This window comes from Cystoisospora suis, assembly GCF_002600585.1.
Source record: "Cystoisospora suis strain Wien I chromosome Unknown contig_1371, whole genome shotgun sequence".
Taxonomy (NCBI): Eukaryota; Apicomplexa; class Conoidasida; order Eucoccidiorida; family Sarcocystidae; genus Cystoisospora; species Cystoisospora suis.
In genome coordinates, this window is record NW_027154171.1 from 17,102 (window position 1) to 32,885 (window position 15,784).

At 55.1% G+C, this 15,784-nt stretch overlaps 5 protein-coding genes across 5 annotated transcripts; 3 read left to right on the plus strand and 2 right to left on the minus strand.

Annotated features, from left to right (window-relative positions):
• Positions 1 to 654: 654 nt before the first annotated feature.
• CSUI_003157 (uncharacterized protein) lies at positions 655 to 1,988 on the plus strand (the record flags this gene model as incomplete). Its single annotated transcript, XM_068063355.1, has 1 exon — positions 655 to 1,988. A coding segment is annotated over one exon (825 nt), but the record flags the coding sequence as incomplete, so codon positions are not given.
• Positions 1,989 to 2,647: 659 nt separating this feature from the next.
• On the minus strand, positions 2,648 to 3,756 carry CSUI_003158 (uncharacterized protein; the record flags this gene model as incomplete). Its single annotated transcript, XM_068063356.1, has 2 exons — positions 2,648 to 2,898; positions 3,645 to 3,756. Coding segments are annotated over 2 exons (363 nt in total), but the record flags the coding sequence as incomplete, so codon positions are not given.
• A 1,766-nt stretch (positions 3,757 to 5,522) lies between these two features.
• On the plus strand, positions 5,523 to 8,109 carry CSUI_003159 (uncharacterized protein). The gene has a single exon (XM_068063357.1). The coding sequence runs from the start codon at positions 6,107 to 6,109 to the stop codon at positions 7,562 to 7,564; it is 1,458 nt and encodes a 485-aa protein (XP_067924667.1). The 5' UTR covers positions 5,523 to 6,106; the 3' UTR covers positions 7,565 to 8,109.
• Positions 8,110 to 9,835: 1,726 nt separating this feature from the next.
• On the plus strand, positions 9,836 to 10,738 carry CSUI_003160 (uncharacterized protein; the record flags this gene model as incomplete). The annotated part of the gene is made up of 1 exon (XM_068063358.1): positions 9,836 to 10,738. Exon 1 carries the CDS (start codon positions 10,520 to 10,522, stop codon positions 10,736 to 10,738), a length of 219 nt encoding a protein of 72 aa, XP_067924668.1. The 5' UTR covers positions 9,836 to 10,519.
• A 2,860-nt stretch (positions 10,739 to 13,598) lies between these two features.
• CSUI_003161 (uncharacterized protein) lies at positions 13,599 to 15,719 on the minus strand. The gene has a single exon (XM_068063359.1). The coding sequence runs from the start codon at positions 15,482 to 15,484 to the stop codon at positions 13,781 to 13,783; it is 1,704 nt and encodes a 567-aa protein (XP_067924669.1). The 5' UTR covers positions 15,485 to 15,719; the 3' UTR covers positions 13,599 to 13,780.
• Between the last annotated feature and the right edge of the window lie 65 nt (positions 15,720 to 15,784).

The window sequence follows — 15,784 nt, forward strand, 5'->3', positions numbered from 1 at the left end:
GACTCGGGCACAAAGCGGCCACACGATGACTTGCCAGTCGGTGCGGCTCCAGCAGTAGCTTCTGGCGTTGCGGGCAACTGATGCTTGGGCACAGTAGAGGACGCACTCTTCTCGTCGTCTGACCTTCGCGGCCCGCCACCAGAGAGCGACGGCGGTGTATTTTCGGTGCGCCCCTTTTGCTTCAAGCTTGCCCACGCGTTTTGCGGGTTTCTTACTTAAGGAGAGCATTGGCATACCCGCTAGGTACAACTGGTGTAACCTTGTGCCCTTGGTCCAGAAACATCAAAATGGCCTCGTGCGACCACACAGAAGACGAAGAAAATTGCCCTCGAACCGCAGCCAGTGCACACGTCCTCCGGTGGTTGTCCGCAGAAGCCCCTACAGCGGCATGGTAGACCACAAGCAGCCCGCTTGGATGCTGTAATCTATGTGGAATGAAGTGTTGCCCAAGGCGGGGCAACGGATGGCATTGCAGCGGCACTACCGACCCGGCCAAGTGTGCCTGAGGCAGGCTTTTACCCTCGCACTGCCTGCTCGTGTCCTGAGGTACTCCGAAGGGCTAGTCTTACCCCTGTGGGTTGATCGCGGGGGCTCCCGCGAACGGCGCGAAGGCGGAGACAGGTGTGCAGCCGGGGGGAGCCTCCCTCGCAGGGAGTTTTGTCTGCGAACCAGGGACTTCTCTAAGAAGGTCTTTCTTGAAAGTCAAAACTATGTACTGTTAGTCTTCTTCATCTCTCTTTACTCTGTTCTCTTTTTGCGCGACTGCCCTGGAAGAACCTGCAATTTGAGAAACCGTGTCTGCAAACTGGCCGGTTCTCGCGGGTCGTTCCCCCATCACCGTCCCTCCCGCCTGCATTGTCTTCGTCAGCCGCTTATCACAATGGTCTTCTTGGATGCTGCATTGTCTTTCAGACTCTCAAGCGGCATCACCCGCGCAGGAGCATTCGCGTGTGTTATTGTGCTACTTTGTGTGGGGATCGGCGGTGTCCAATCTCGCAGAGTGAGGGAAACGGCTGTCGCCCGCTGTATTTTCCGGACTGGTGATGCAGTACGAGATGCAAGCCTTACGCCTTTCTACGTCCCGCTAAGTGATGCCCAGATGTACGAAGAAGGAATCAAAGAATACCTGTCTCACGTGGGTTCACAAGCAGAGCAGTTTTCAGTGGTGTGCGTGGGGACACAAGAGAAGGAAGTCAAATGCGAACTCTGCTTGTACAACGAAGTATCCGAGGATCGGAAGCATGTCCGACAGGGCCAAGTGCTTGATGCAATGCTTCTTCAGTGTATAGAGGGGAAGTTTAGCCAAGGCTCTGCAATGACCAATTCGCAGTACCATCCCATCTGTTACCCCCCTGCCCAGAATCGAGTTCCGCAGTCTGGAGAAACCCGGCAGGGCAGCGTTACTCCCCATCAGCAGCTCGGAGAAGGAAGGGGAGACGCTGACAAAGATTCCTGTGGCAGGGGACCAGGAGGCTTTTAAGCTGGTGATCTGGATGTTAGCCTCAATCCACGGCCAGTCACGCAGGTGAACGAAGAGTGCCGGAGTCCCTAATGTGAGCGGCGGATCAGTCCCCTACGTCGAAACGGACGAGGTGCGCAGCGTTTCGGACATGGTTCGGTAGCTGCCCGGAAAGACGATGTGTACAGGCGTGGCCTGAGATCGTCTCTCTTCCGTTGGCAGTGTGCGGGACAGCGCCATTCCTGTATCGGCCCCTCCCCCCCGTTCTCCAAGCGCGTGCAGAAAGCTGTTACCGACAGTCCGACCTCATTCGGAAAGAGGCCTCAGTTGTTACTGGGCTGAGTTCTCCATGTCAAGTGATGTGGGAACAGCGAAGACGTTTCCTCAAACTGGCGGAATCCACAGCGCCAGTGCAAAGTGAAGTCAGGAGGTGTGGAGGGCAGACGTCAGCGGGAGTTCCCTACAACGGCCCAGTGGCGCCGACCATGTTCGTATCCGACGGACTGGGCGCGAACATGTGCTGTGACGTGTCTCCTCATCTGTGATTTTCTTGTTGAGTCAACAACCGAAGATAAGCGCCTCCCTGTGAGTTAAGTATTGAGGCTACACCGCTGCATGAGCCCGCTTCGGACTGACGAGGGCAGTCGCTTGGTGTGGGGTCAGCCCATGGAGCTGGCTCGCGTGGGAGTTTTTCCCAAATAGATGCGATAATCCGCAATCCTGACAGCTGGGCGCGCTAGCTAGGGCAGGGGTCGGCGGATACCCGGCCGCAGGCATGAACCGGGAGGGTAAACAACGAGCAGTTTGATGTTTGTTGCAACAAGGCGATACACGCTCAGAGGCAAAGACAGCAACACAAACTCGCGCAGGGCTGGGTAGAGACTTCGGTACAAACGGCACGCTCGAAGCATGAGATACCCACTGGAGCATAACGGACACCCCGCCAGTCGGCGAACCGGGTTGAACGTGGAAGATGGTTCAGAGTACAGGACACGCAGCCACTTGTCACCGACTCTTGCCGTAGTGAAAGTGAGGCATCCAACTAATCCTGCTTGAGAGACGCCGAGATGTGTAGCGTGGACCGATTTCTTCCGAGACTCAAAGGTCCAGCGCCAAACACTCCACCTCAGTCCGCCTGTCACAAGTGGATCCTCGCACGGGCTGTGGTGCGCGATAGACTCTTCGCCCTCACGAGTCCGAGCGAGGATTAGTACCTGGAGTGGGGACAGGCGCCTCTACTGGGGAAGGCAAGTACAGAAAATGCCCCGTCGGAAAACTACCGCGCAAAGCAGGCAGCAGTGTGGGGTACTTCATGTAGAAATGGCTGCGGAACAGCGACGACCCGTCTCCTGAAGCTTCGTTGTCTTGTGTATCCCACTGCCAAGCTGCTGATTCATCTTCTTCGTTTCTCCGTAGAGGTGTCGGGGGGAACCGCGCGCCTGAAGCGACAGAAGTCTCAAAAGATGTTAGCAATGCGAGGGGGTGAACAGTGGGTGGAGGTGGGGCGGTGGCCCTCGAGATCATGACCGGAGCCGCGGGCGAAATCCCGGAGAACAAATTAGTCGAGGAACGCAGGGAGCTAAGTGTAGCACAGCTGGACCGTTCTTGTAAGGCCGAGAGTTCAGCCGCTCCGTAAAAACCGCTCCGAACTGCTGCGCTCCTACCCAGCGTACATCGGCGCAGTAGGAGCCGACCGGTTTTGCTGAAGAATTCATGCTTCGGTGTGTTGCCCGGCAAAAAAGCGGTTTTTACGGAGCGGCTAAACTCTTCTCGGCCTTGCAATCACGGTCGTGCCGTGCTATACTTTGCTCCCTGCGTCCCTCGAATCTCCAGTACGCTAATCCGAAATACAGACCGATGATCCCCCCCCCTAAATCTGCTAGAGTGAAAGGTTCCATGACTGTGCCTGGGAAAGACCCCTCTCCGAGGACGCGAGGAGACATTGGCAGACGCAGAAGCCCTAGGGGCGACGCATCAAAGCCTCATGCACCAGCTACATGTGCACCCCACTGCAGATTTCACGCTCCGAACTCGATTCTCTTAACCACGACGGTTGCAGGAGGCTCGCCACCGTGACTTGCTCCCGGACAGACACCCTTGCTTACTCGCTTCCCGAGCAGAACCGCAAGTGGCTTATCAAGGAGCTTGGAAGTATGCCCGCGTCATATAAAGCTAGTAGGCTTACCCGTCGACGGACGGTCAAGCCTCTCTCGGGCGAGGTCAAAAGGCGACGGAGTCTGGCTGCGTGGAATGCCCGGCAAGGCCCCTTCGAGAGTCGGGAATCCCCTCTGACAGTATGCTGGAAACACGGAGCGGCACAGAATATACGCAGAACAGTAGACAATACCACACAAGGAAAAAAAGCTTACCACTGTGTTCTTTCGATTCATGTTTACGTGCGTGTCTTGCCTGGCGGCCCGGGACCCTGCAGGCGCCCCCACGGTATGACCCGCTATTTAACTATTAAATTACTAAAAAAATCTATTCTATTTGAATATATTCTAATATATTTAATTGAATTAACTCTAACTGCTTAAATTAATTAATAAAAAAACCGCTGTGTGCACAGGTGTCGAAGCCCACTGGTCTGCGTGAGCGAGATGCATGAAACTGAATGGAACTTGGCCGCCCGCGCGAAGTTGCCTGGCTCAGAGAAGCACTGTTGAAACAACTTCCACAGCTGCCTCCTATGAAGTTCTCCAGTGGCCTGTTGCGCTAGCGTCCGGTGCTCGTGAATGGCCAGAGTTCTTTGCCTATTGTCATTGACTTACCGGGTGAAAGGTACACACCGAACACAAGCATGACGGCCGGAAGAGCCGATGCACTGAAGAGAGCCATGGTGTTTTGACAAGCCGAAATAATTCGTAATGAATGAGCCAGTGGATAGTGTTGTCCGCACAAACGGCCTTCCTTCGGCGGTTCCCGAACTGGTCCCCGACCCGTCGTGCAAGCCCGACCGTGTCAAACGAACGGAAGAAGGGGCCCGCCGTCAGAAGCGACTAATGCGGCTCCTGCAAGCAACACTCGGGAGCTTCAACTTTTAGCACTCATCCGCGGCGTCCTTTCCCCAAACAACGGTGACAGTGTAGTTAGGGGGGGTTTTCTCGGGTTCTCCAGTTGTCCTCGTTTCTAGTGCGCGACTCACACGAGTTCCGGCGGACCGCGCTGGAGACAGGCAGCGGTGTCCGAATTTCATGTTACCGTAATTTGGATGGCGAGTTCGGTGGGAGGACCAGGAGCGCACACTTCCGGACAGGTTGTCCGGGAGACTCGGCCCGCCCAAATGCCTAGCCCAGCGTGCCTTTGAACAAGGGCGAGGACGGTCCCTTCTCCCGTCTTGAGCCCCGAGGCCCTGTCGCCGCGCGTCTGGCACCCGCTGCAACATTTCGGGTGAACATTTCAAGGCGTAGCTGAAGTCGAAACATCCGGAGCCAGGATGGGGGTCTGGACTTCAGCATCAATTCGTCTTGCCAGAGCTTAGGCTGACAACATTGATGACCTCTAAGAGCCGATGGTCATCCACCGCCCTGCTTTTCGTGCTGCCTCACCCTTGAAAACCCTGACGATTACCCTGTTTACTGACTAGTGCAGTCCGTAGCGTGTTGTGTACAGTACGGTGGCCTGTGATCGGCTGTTTCCGGATGCGTGGCTTGGGTCACAAGGAAGGGAAGGTGTGCCGCTGTCTTCGGCTACACGAAATGTAGGCGGGGAATGGAAGAGAACTCGTTTTCCCTCTGACGCCGGGTTCCTGGTAGCTCGAGCTGTCTAACGTATCTCCGCAGCCACAACACGTGTTAACTCCGCGTATTCCAGGGCGAACACAACTCGTATCCAACTTCTGAGACGCCCGCCTCCGCAAATGGCTAACCTTCGTTTGTAGCGCACGACCGGCAACAGCAGGCGTTGTCGCAATCATGCCCAGCTGTCGCATGTCCGTTGTGTATTGATACCTCAGGGGCTCAATCACGCAGGAGCAGCTGAGGGTGAGTCGGGACGGCGACCACTAACGGCAGCTGTGTTCATTAAGGTTGGGCGAGTCCGATGGTATCTTTTCAGAACTGGTGCAACACCCCGGACGATCCTCCGGAGAGATGACAGCATCTTTTGAGCGGCGCCTGGCATTCTGCGTGAGTGCTCTTTGGCGGTGGCAGGCTCCACGGTGAGCTCTCCCGCCGGCCCCTCCACTGTTCTCAGTGGCAACGCGCCATGGACGTCTGGGGGACGACCACCACTGAATATGATAAGAAAGCCGTAGACGGAGCGATTTTTTTATTCCATCAGCCTACTCACTTGTCATTCTTGGCGCGCGGGAGAATGCAGCAGAGGTCTGTGAATGCGGAGACAGATTCCCTCAGTTTCTTGTTTCTCGGTGGTTCTGGAAGGGTGTGCAGCTAGCGTCGGGCCAAGGGAACGATAAGTGGACAGAACCGCTGCACTGCCAGGAGATTAGGATATTGTTGTTACTTTCACTTCCTCTCTTTAATGCCGTTATCAGTGGCACATTCTTTGACAGAAGGGTGAGTTGGTGCACTGCACTTTTCCTCCCGGGTGCTTGCGTTTCAGTGTGGTGGCAAAGGCGCACTGCCTGGACGGGGAATCGGTGACTAGCGGTGATCTCCTAAACAGGTGTGACTGTAGTCCCCCTGTATGTTTTTAGTGAACCTTCTGGACCTACGCTGGGACGCGATTGTACGGTTCTGTTTCTTCCTCGTCTTTTTCTTTACGACAACCCACTCAAAGAGTCCCGAAGCCAACATGCATCAGCGAGCTGTGGTTTGCACCATGTGCGGCGGGAAGTTCTTTCCTGCCAGTTTAGCCTTTCACCAGAAGGCATGTGCAGCGAAACAGGCGTCCGTCATGCTGCCGTGTCCCTACTGCGACGAAGAGGTCCCTAAACCTCAGCTCGACCAACACATCAAAACGAGTTGCAAGAAGAGTCCGAAGCCGCGGAAGAAGTCCGCCATGAGCAGCGGCCCACTAAGCGGCGAAGATACCTGTACAGGTATCAATGACGTGATCGATGACCAGGGACGGATGCAGTGTGCGGTGTGCGGCCGGTGGTTCCTTCAAGATCGCATAGGGAAGCACCAGAGCATATGCCGCGCAGTAAAGGATAGAAACGACGCGAAGCCTCACACGGTTTTCGACTCCTTCAAGCAGAGACAGTTCGACCCTCTGATTCGTCCAGCGATGGATAATAAACGTGTCGGGAGGACGACGCCGATACCCTCAGCACGGTCGTACTACTGTGCTGCTTCTTCGTCGCCGCAAGCTCCACAGGTCTCCGGGGGCCGTGGCACGCCTGCACGAAACGGGCGGTCGGTCAGTAGGTCGCCGAGAGACTCTGAGACACAGCGACCGCCATCTAGTCGGCAATCTGCGGTAGCCAATGCTCCGCGGTCTCCCGGAGCACAGCCGCGTGCTTCAGTGTCTCCTCGGCCATCTGCGGTCCCACCATCTTCGCGAAATGCCCAGTCGTCCTCTTTGTCTTCTCGCAGAGGAACGCCGACACAAGCCGAGAGCCTCATGCCTGCCCCAGCGCGACCTCAACGGCTCAGTCCGTCGAGCCGAGGAGAAGGTTTGGCCAGGGCCGTAGGGGCTACGAACAAAGTAGGCACCGGTTCCAGGCGGTCTTCAGGAGCATCCGACATGCCGGCAGAAACGGCGAAGAGACAGAGCCTGAGGGTGCCTGGTCGGGGAGGCGCGACGACTGCCGTTCGGGCGGTAGGGAACGCACGCGACAAACCGTCGTCGCCATCACAGGCACGTTCCAGGCCCTCGCCGGCGTTTCTGTCCCCAGGCAGGACGAGTTCGCCAGTGGCGGGAGAGGGCGGGAGGATTTTGCCGACCAACGAAAGCTCTCTTGACAATCCACTGGCGTATCCGTATCCGAACTACCCGGGAGGCGACCCCAGTATGAGTCCACAGCACGCGCAGACAGTTCGATCTTTATCACCCCCCTCGCCTGTTCAGTATGTGTCCCCGACCTCGACGCGCGATCGGCGGGATCAGGGTGTCACTTACCGGCCCAGCGGAGGAGGCGGCATCCTGCCAACCAACGAAACTTCAGCGGACAACCCCCTCGCGTATCCGTATAGGAGATGATCTGAGAAGTATTGGTCTACGGAGAAGACGGTCTGTTTGAGAGGGCAAGAGTGAGACGCATCACCTGGCAACTCTGACCGGGTGTTGTAAACTAGATGAAACTCAACTCCTATCTTGTGTGGAAATCCTTCCCTTGGGGGCGTGAGGCTCTTTCGTCCTTGTCCAACTAATTTCTCACTGTACCCCGGCTTACTGTCTCACCCCTCTGAACAAGGTCTTCAGTCCAGCAGGTGAATGGCAGTGCTGGAGTGGGGCGCAGCTGAGCTAGACTGTAGGGGGACGAAAATTTTTTATTTGAAATTGAGGCCATGGTCCCTGTTTGAAAGAACGTGTGCAGTCCGTACTGGGGTGACGTGAGCAGACCCTAGCATACGTCGAAGTCGCCGTCTGGGTGCTCGAGGGTGGGCCCACCTTTCTGGGTGTAAGAAAGTATGAGGAGAATTGAATACGTTTTGACGTGCTTTCTCGTGTGTGAGTCTGACCAATTGGCCACCCGGTAAACAAGGCTACTGGATGCGAGTAGACCCGCTGACGGATGAAGAGACCTAGGCACCGAAGCGCTTCGGAGAAGCTCGTCTTGTAGGAGCAGGTGTTTTCACGACATCGCTCGTGAAACAGATGGGAACAAAAACAACAGGTAGGACAAAAGGGACGTTTGCAGCTGACAGCCGCCACGGTCAGAGGCTGTCCCCGGGCGAGCGTCTACTGTCTGGGGAAGGCTCTGAGAGTACATTAGCGGCGGGTTGTCCTCTTGAAAGCCTTCAAGAGCCAGCTCGGCACAAAACGTCCCATTTCTAAGCCTATTGGCGTGAAACGCTTGGAAATCTACACACACGTACACTGCGCACTCCCATCACATAGCGCACGTTACCATAGCGGTTTGCTTCGGGTTTTCGAATCCACGCTTTCTCCATTTTGTTGACTCCTGTGCGGCGAGACTAACAGGGACTGCGGCGCAACGAGCCCCAACTGCGTAGGAGAAGCATACATACGGACGGACGCGGAAATTTGTCTGCAGCGCACGCGCAGGCTTCAGCACAGGAAGGGCGCACTCCCCTCCGCGCTACAGACAGGTATATCCTCCGGTGTTGTTTTTCTCTACGGGGCTGCGGTGGGTGGACAACATGCAATCCCATCAGCCGGTGTGGATTTGGCGCCTTCAGGGTTTGCGTACATAACGCAGTCTGTTACATCACGCACTCGCGGAGGGGCAAAGGCAGACTAACTGTGGTCTGTCTCGCAGGACGTCAGAAATAAAGTCGTGCCGCCCTCCGCAGCACTAGTCCCCTTGATAGCTACACAGCAATAAACACATTATCCCCGACAAAAGTTGTCACGGTGGGGCAGGTCCAGCCAGGGGGCCGAGTCGGGGTCAGAGGCACTTGTTTCAAGAGGAGTTCTTCATTCCGCGAATCGAAGCGCGCTGTCGGAGGCGCCGCCTTCACAGTGAACATGGGGGACTGCTAGCTGTTCAGGGGTGCATCATCGGAGGGAGGCGCGCGAGACGCGCCAAATCAGGATACGGGCGGACCGCGCAGCACTCAGGGTGTGTAAGGGGACTGAGGGTCTGCAAGAGAGGCAAGTGTCGAAGAACGGAGGCCGGAACAAGAGGTGACACTCGCGTTCCGAAGGCGTCTACCAGCACTAGACACTGCGCACAAGATAACGAACATACACTGCAGCGATTCAGCTGTCGTCCTTGAATTTTCAGTGCCCAGAACTTAGTCCGACAAATGCAGCGTCCGTCGTTTTTCTAGTTTCTTCCCACGAGGAGACCTTGCATCTGACGGGGATTCGCGCAACGGGAGGCAGAGCAACTAGAGAATTTTGCGCGTGCGCGGTCCGCCGTACCATGGGAGGCCTACACGAAATTTCGTAGTGCCCCCTATTGTTACGCGGCTGTATGCTGGCAGGCTTAAGCCTACCAACAATCCGAGCAGAGGAAGGGAAACTCAAAATTAGATGGCGGTGGCGTCCTTGCCTTCGCGCTGAGTTGTACCCTGTGGCTCTCTGTTCGGGTTTGTAAACCCTTTCAGCATAACGACAACGGAGCTTACGCAATCAGCCGGCGTCCGTCGTTCCCCGCCTCCGCATCAGGGTTTTCCCGCCCACGTCGAAGGTGTGCTCCTTTGACTCCACGCAGTGGCACGCTCTCCCGGTGCCCGCCCGCGAGGCCAGCCTCAGTCGGCGCGTCACGGTTCGCTACGGCAGCACAGGCTCTAGACGGCTAGGGCTCTGCTACAAGTTCTTGAAGTCGCCACTTTGCAAGTTGGGCGACTAGTCAGGAAAGGACACCAGTTTTTTTAGATTCGAAAAACATGCTCATCAGACTTACACGCACAGAAAACAAAAGGTGAGCGCTCTCCGGCTGTTTGTTTCCCGAGAACGAGTGTTCTGATTCTGCCTGGGAGCTCTCGATCGGTACGTCGGCCTTGCATGCGTGACAGCTGTGCTGTTTGCGCCTCCTCCCGTTTCCCGTAAACGCTCCTTTCCTTGCTCCGGCTGCCTTGCACGGTTCTTCGCTTAGAGTCGCAAGACGCCATCGACAGAGACAAGACAGGGAGACTGGTCCGTTTTTCTTTGGGAAATCCGGTTCTCCTTTGATGGTTTGCTCTCCAGTTTTGCTTGCTCGCCTAGACTCGCGCCTTTTTTCTCAGCGAATACATCTGCGCAGGAGGCACTGGCGGCCGAGCCGCTTGCCCTTTCTTACATTTTCGCTTTGCCCTGACACAAGTTTTTTTCGCTCACGTCTCCCGCAGCGCTCTTGCTGCTGCGAATGCCCCTGAACCCTTTCTTTTCTGACGCGCTGCAGCCTACAGTCCGTGAGCGTTTCGCTGCTCTCCGCGGACATTGATTGTCACCGTGCCTGTGCTTGTCTCCATTCTTCCTGTGCACGTTCGTTGTGTCCTCGCTTTTCGGTTCAGCGGACGTTGTCGACTTCTCTTCCGGGGTACGATGTCGGCTCTCTTCAATTTTCAGTCAATGCTGACAGTGGTACTGTTGGCAATTTGCACTTGCAGCTATCTTCGCCCGCGTTTCCCTTCGCTAATTGACAACAAACAGCCGGGCTTCAAAGGGGTTTTGGGGAAGTTCGCGGTGGTCGGGGACAGGCTCTCAGGGTATGTTTCTCTTGCGTGCGTAGTGATGGCTTTCACCAATCTTTTTCTTCGGTAGCAAAGACTCGAATTTTCTTGCGTTGTGCTTGCGTGAGACCTTTTTCTTTTTTGGTCGCATCTTTTGCTTTACTGGGGGGTGTTGGTTACTTGTATGAGGTGGACGAGCACCGTCTGGCTTCGGCAGCGGTGACTCGGAGCCGAACATCCTTTTGATCGGTTCTTCCGATTGCAAACCAGTTGGGAGCAGGCTTTGAGGCAGGTTTGGGGGGGCTGAGGTCAGCGGGGACAGCTTCGGGGCTCCTGATCTAGTCACGGACTGGGCACCCACGCCAAGACCCTTCTTGCGGACATTCCCAACCTCCCTTGAGCTTGCTCCCAACAAAACGACGGTCGGTGTGTTTCACTATCGTGTTCCTTCTCTGGGCAAACTCTTCTCCGTTCAGATGCCTCGAATCGTGTTCTGAAGTATTTGAATAGAAGGTACTGCAAAACAGCAAGTCTTCCACTCGAATACAAGTTGTGGACTCGCGTTTTCGTCGTACGGGTACAGCACGGATTACAAGCCTGGGTAACTGCCTGCCAACACGGGTGTCGTGTGCGTCTGAGTCGGAAAGTGCTTATTGTTTGAATAAGCATGGACGCTGTCCTACTGCCACAAGAGATGAAGGCATTGCTGGCGGTGGTGCTTTCCTCGAAGCAGCCGGTCAGGAAGGTGTTCTCTTAGCGACGGAAAGTCGCAGCGGGATGGTAAGGAGACCAGGTTTTTCGGTTCTCGAGCTTACTGAGAAGGCTGACAAACCCGCCGCTTTTTTTCTTTTTCCTGACAGGATCTTTCTCGTATCCGCCCACCATGCTGAATAAGATTCGTGCGCGGGGTGCTCAAATATCCTCAGTACCTCTGCTTAGCCGGTGCAAAACTCTTTCGAACTATCGTTTTGTCGCAACGTTGCAGTGAGTGCATGTACACTGTAAGAACGGTCAATTAGTGAGACCGAGGGGGCGCATTTGCCATCCTGGCAACCAACAGAACGCGAACTGAGTTCAAAGAGAATGCAGCAGGAAAAGGAGTAACCCCCAGGCTAGCAGAAGAGGCCAGCCGGAGATCCAGATGGGGGAAAACTTCTAGAAAGGAACCGGACACCAAAGGATCTATAGCGAGCACCAGAGGGAATGAGAAAAAGGTAGTTCGTCGTTGCGTTTTCCTGATACTAGAGAGTTTAGGCTTATACTTAGATGACAGTTGCATATCTTGTGTGAGACCCCATGCGGATAGGCGGAAGGTGGGGGGTTAGGCGTGGCTACGCACTCCTCTCTGTCTTGCACTTCTTCGTGTGGGAACCGAATACTCCTCGACATGGTTTGACGTCTGCATCGCTGTAGAGTAAAAAATTCTTTGGTGCCAGGGGAAGCACGGTTCGACAAAATCCTCGGCCGATCGGAAGCGCAAGGACGTTTGTGCTTCCAAGGCAGGACTACCATCGGGATATGGCAGCACAGACTTCAAAATACCAGCTGTTGGACCGAGGAAACGGGGTACTGGCAAAAGTTCGCGAGCACGTGCGAACTCTTGGTTAGGCCTCCACCTCTTCCAACAGTTCCAGGTTTGCTATGTCGATCTCGGGGCAAGATTGTTGGGACTTCGCAGTTTGCCCCGAGGGGAAAATCTAGTGTTTGTAGTGTTCATTCGCGTGTCTGTATGCACCGGCTGTATCTACAAGCTCTCAAGAATCAGGTAGGGAGGATGTCGCGCCACGTGTTCGCGGGACAGGCAGCGGTAACCCGTTAGCACTGTCAGCACTGCCGGAAATTCTACCGTTTCTTCCGCTCCTCCCAGCCAGTGCCGTTACTGAAACGCTGGACATACAGAGGCTTGCACAAGGCACGGAGGGCGGTTCCGGTCGAGTAGAGGCAAGATTTGTCAGTCGCCAGCTTTCTGCGTCTCGCCGCCTGTCTGAATGCTCCTAAACGCACCTCAGCAGGTACTCGGTACCTCACAGGCATAGGAACGCTTTCTGAAGACGTGTGCGACTATGTGGTCGGGAGATGGAGGCGTTATCAGTCTTCACAGTGGCTGGAATGGGCTTTCGGCGCGCATCTGCCGATTCAGTGTTGGAAGAGAAGGTAATCCGGAGCACTGATGCCAACAGAAATAGCCGGCACCGCACAGCTTCGTCGCTGGGATGGATGTCAGTCCCTACAAGGAGCCTGCCTAGACACAAGTGTCTACGATGAGGGAGATGCTGCCACGTTCGCCCAGGTCCTTCACTAAACTGACGAAACAAGAACGAGTCACGGGACACGGATTGAGAGTCTGTCTACCTGGGGACTTACGGTGCCCAGTTTAAGTCACTGATCTCCGTACTCCCTTGCCGAACGGCGAGATTAGGAATTACGAGGACCGGCCCAGCTTGAGAAGGGGCCTCTTAGGGTCGCTGTGTGTGCTTGTCTCCGAAAGAGATTGAACTACACTCAAGAAGAGTGGTGGAAAGCGGCCATGCCCCAGAGTCGAATATAGCATCAGAGAAGGCAAAGCCAACGCCTAGCGAAAGCGACCTCGTGGCTCGGTCCGATACATCGGCGGGCCGGCAGGAGCGATTTCCTTCGGATCACACACTGTCTCGGACAGACAGCCAGCAAAGCGTCGCCAACCAGGGGAGGGCATCCTTGCGCATCGCCGGATTCACGTGGAAAGTGCCGCCCCTTCGCGGGGCCTCCTCCTCGGCCCGATCGCAGGGGCTAGTTTACTGTCAGTCTGGGATATGTGTCATGATGCATATAGCTCAAATCTGTGCTGGCTTCTGGTTTGGCTAAGGCCCTTCGCCTTCCGTTGCGCAACCTCCGGCAGACAGTTTGGCTTTTTCGCCTGTGCTAGTCGTGTGCTTCAGGTAGCCGCATAGGGCTTCGCGGGAAGCAGGAGTCCTTTCTGTGATTACCGTCAAGCCCTTTGTTGGTGGCACTCACGTCTACTGCAGTACAAAAAAACATGGATTCACAAGATAAACTAATGAGAGACAAAAGTGTACAACACAGCCCCAGGTGTTCAGTACAGGTACTACCGCTATAGTAGGGGTCCAAGCGGGAATGGAAGTGCCCATGGCTATCAGACCCCTCCCCCACCAGGAGCAAGTGCATCGGGGCCTCCAAGTTCCTCTTCTAACTCGTCCAACATCATGTCTCCTCTCCACGAGCGTTCTGCTTTCAAAACTTCCTCTTCCCTCTGCTCTTCAGAAAGATGTGTAAAGACACTCTGTACGAAAGCCCTTTGTTGACTAAATTTCTGCTGATCTCTCCTTCGGGCCCTTCTTTGTGTACTGCCCACAATCACCCAGTTCTCTCTGTGCTTCACGGGCTCTCCAGAAAGTAAGAGAGACTGTTGCATAAGCTGAGTCAATGTGCGACTGCCAACGGTAGCCGCAGAAGAAAGTGTCCCCGCCCCGTCCCCTTTGCTACTACCGTCCGCGCTGCTGGCTTCCTCCCCTGTGTTAACCGCTCGTTCTCTTCTCAGCCTCTGTTCCTCCTTTATCTTCTCGTTCTGTTCCTGTTGTTGAGCCAGAAGTTGTCTTTGCATCTGCATGAGTCTTTTCTCCTCCCTTGCTGCTCGCTTTTGTCGTTCTATGTACGCACGCTGAAAATTTCGGGCCCTTTTCTCTTCCTTCGGCTTTGGGCGAGATGCAAAGAGCCGTGAGGTCCCAAAAGAGAAAGAACAGCCAGTGAATAGACTGGAAAGTCTTGGAGTCAGCGAAGACTTCTGGCCGCTGCCGAAAACTGAGGTTACGCCTGTTACTGCGGTAGTGTGGGGAGCAGTGGGGAAACAGCAGGCGCCAGAACGCCCCTGATCGAAGAGAGCGGCGGGAAGAGCGACGGCTTCGGTACGAAAAGCGAAGTGAGCCGACTGAGAGGAGAGAAGTGGTGTGAGGAACAGCGTTGGCACAGGAGAGTTGGAGAAGGAGGAGCGGTGCGGTGACAAGAGCGCTCGCGGTACTTCATCTTTTCTTCTTAGGTTGCCAGTCGCAGATATCGAGCGGTACCCCAAGGAAAGAAGAGAAGAGAAGGAATGACCATAGTATTTGCTAGTCGTACTCCAAGACCACCCCCCCGACGGTGATCGGTCCTTGGAGGGCACTGACAGTTCGATAGGGTGAGAATCCGAACTTGAGATCGGACGACACGATGTCTCCCCATGGTGCGGGCGCCCCCCCTGCATGTACTGTAGCCCGGACCCCAAAGACACCCTTGCATTCATCAGTGGAGGCGCGTCCACACAGTGTGTATGCAGAAAAAGAATAGTCCATCGCCTTGTCGGAAACAAGTTTTCAGCGTTGACTGGAGATGATGATCGTCTGCTATTCCACGATATTACCGACCGAAACCTGCTGCTTCTTGGTGGCTCCGAAGAGTCGAAGGATGACAGTTGGAAACACTGTGGCACTTCCCGCGTAGAGGACGAATATCCACTACGGCCTTCGATATCCTCCTTCTGGTAAGCAGTTTTGTCATTTTGTCTGGGCGTCTGTGGCAAGACGTCCAGGTAATGCTCGCTTAGCGCGGGAATGTCTCCATGGCAAAGAGTAGAGCGTGGGTGACTATGACGATCCCGGGAAAAATTTGCTCCAGAGAGGAAGGCGGTTGTTCTGCATGGAGAGTTTCCGAGATTGTAATGCCGTACAGCACGCATCCGTAAATTTACTCCGGTGGCACTTACTGCCAGTCGAGAAATGGGTAAGTTTGTTTGGAGGAGAGACGAGATTCCGTTTGAAAAGAGGAAAGGGAGAAAGGAGAGAAGAAACCTGATTGCACAGGTCATATTGCAGTGGCGTCATGGCGGTCGTTGGAAAAAGAAAGACGAATGTATAGCAGAAAAAGTGACTCAGTATTTGAAGAGAAACTGTCCGTTGTCCTAGTGAGCTTTCCTTATACCGGTCGTGAGACTACACCGCCACTCCATACAACGGCCGGAGGGTCTGAGACTTCTGGACAGCGGCACTGTACACACAGGAGAAAAGAACAGCCGAGTAGCAATAGGCTGTCACACCTGAGCAACGTCAAGACTGAAATTCTTTTGGAAGACCCCTACCCTTCATGCAAGAGAGTGTGTCAGAGCGGT

Bases quoted from the DNA above. Each gene is read 5' to 3' on its own strand.
- CSUI_003159 (XM_068063357.1), top strand. From the start codon at position 6,107: ATGTTTTTAGTGAACCTTCTGGACCTACGCTGGGACGCGATTGTACGG.
- CSUI_003161 (XM_068063359.1), bottom strand. From the start codon at position 15,484: ATGACCTGTGCAATCAGGTTTCTTCTCTCCTTTCTCCCTTTCCTCTTT.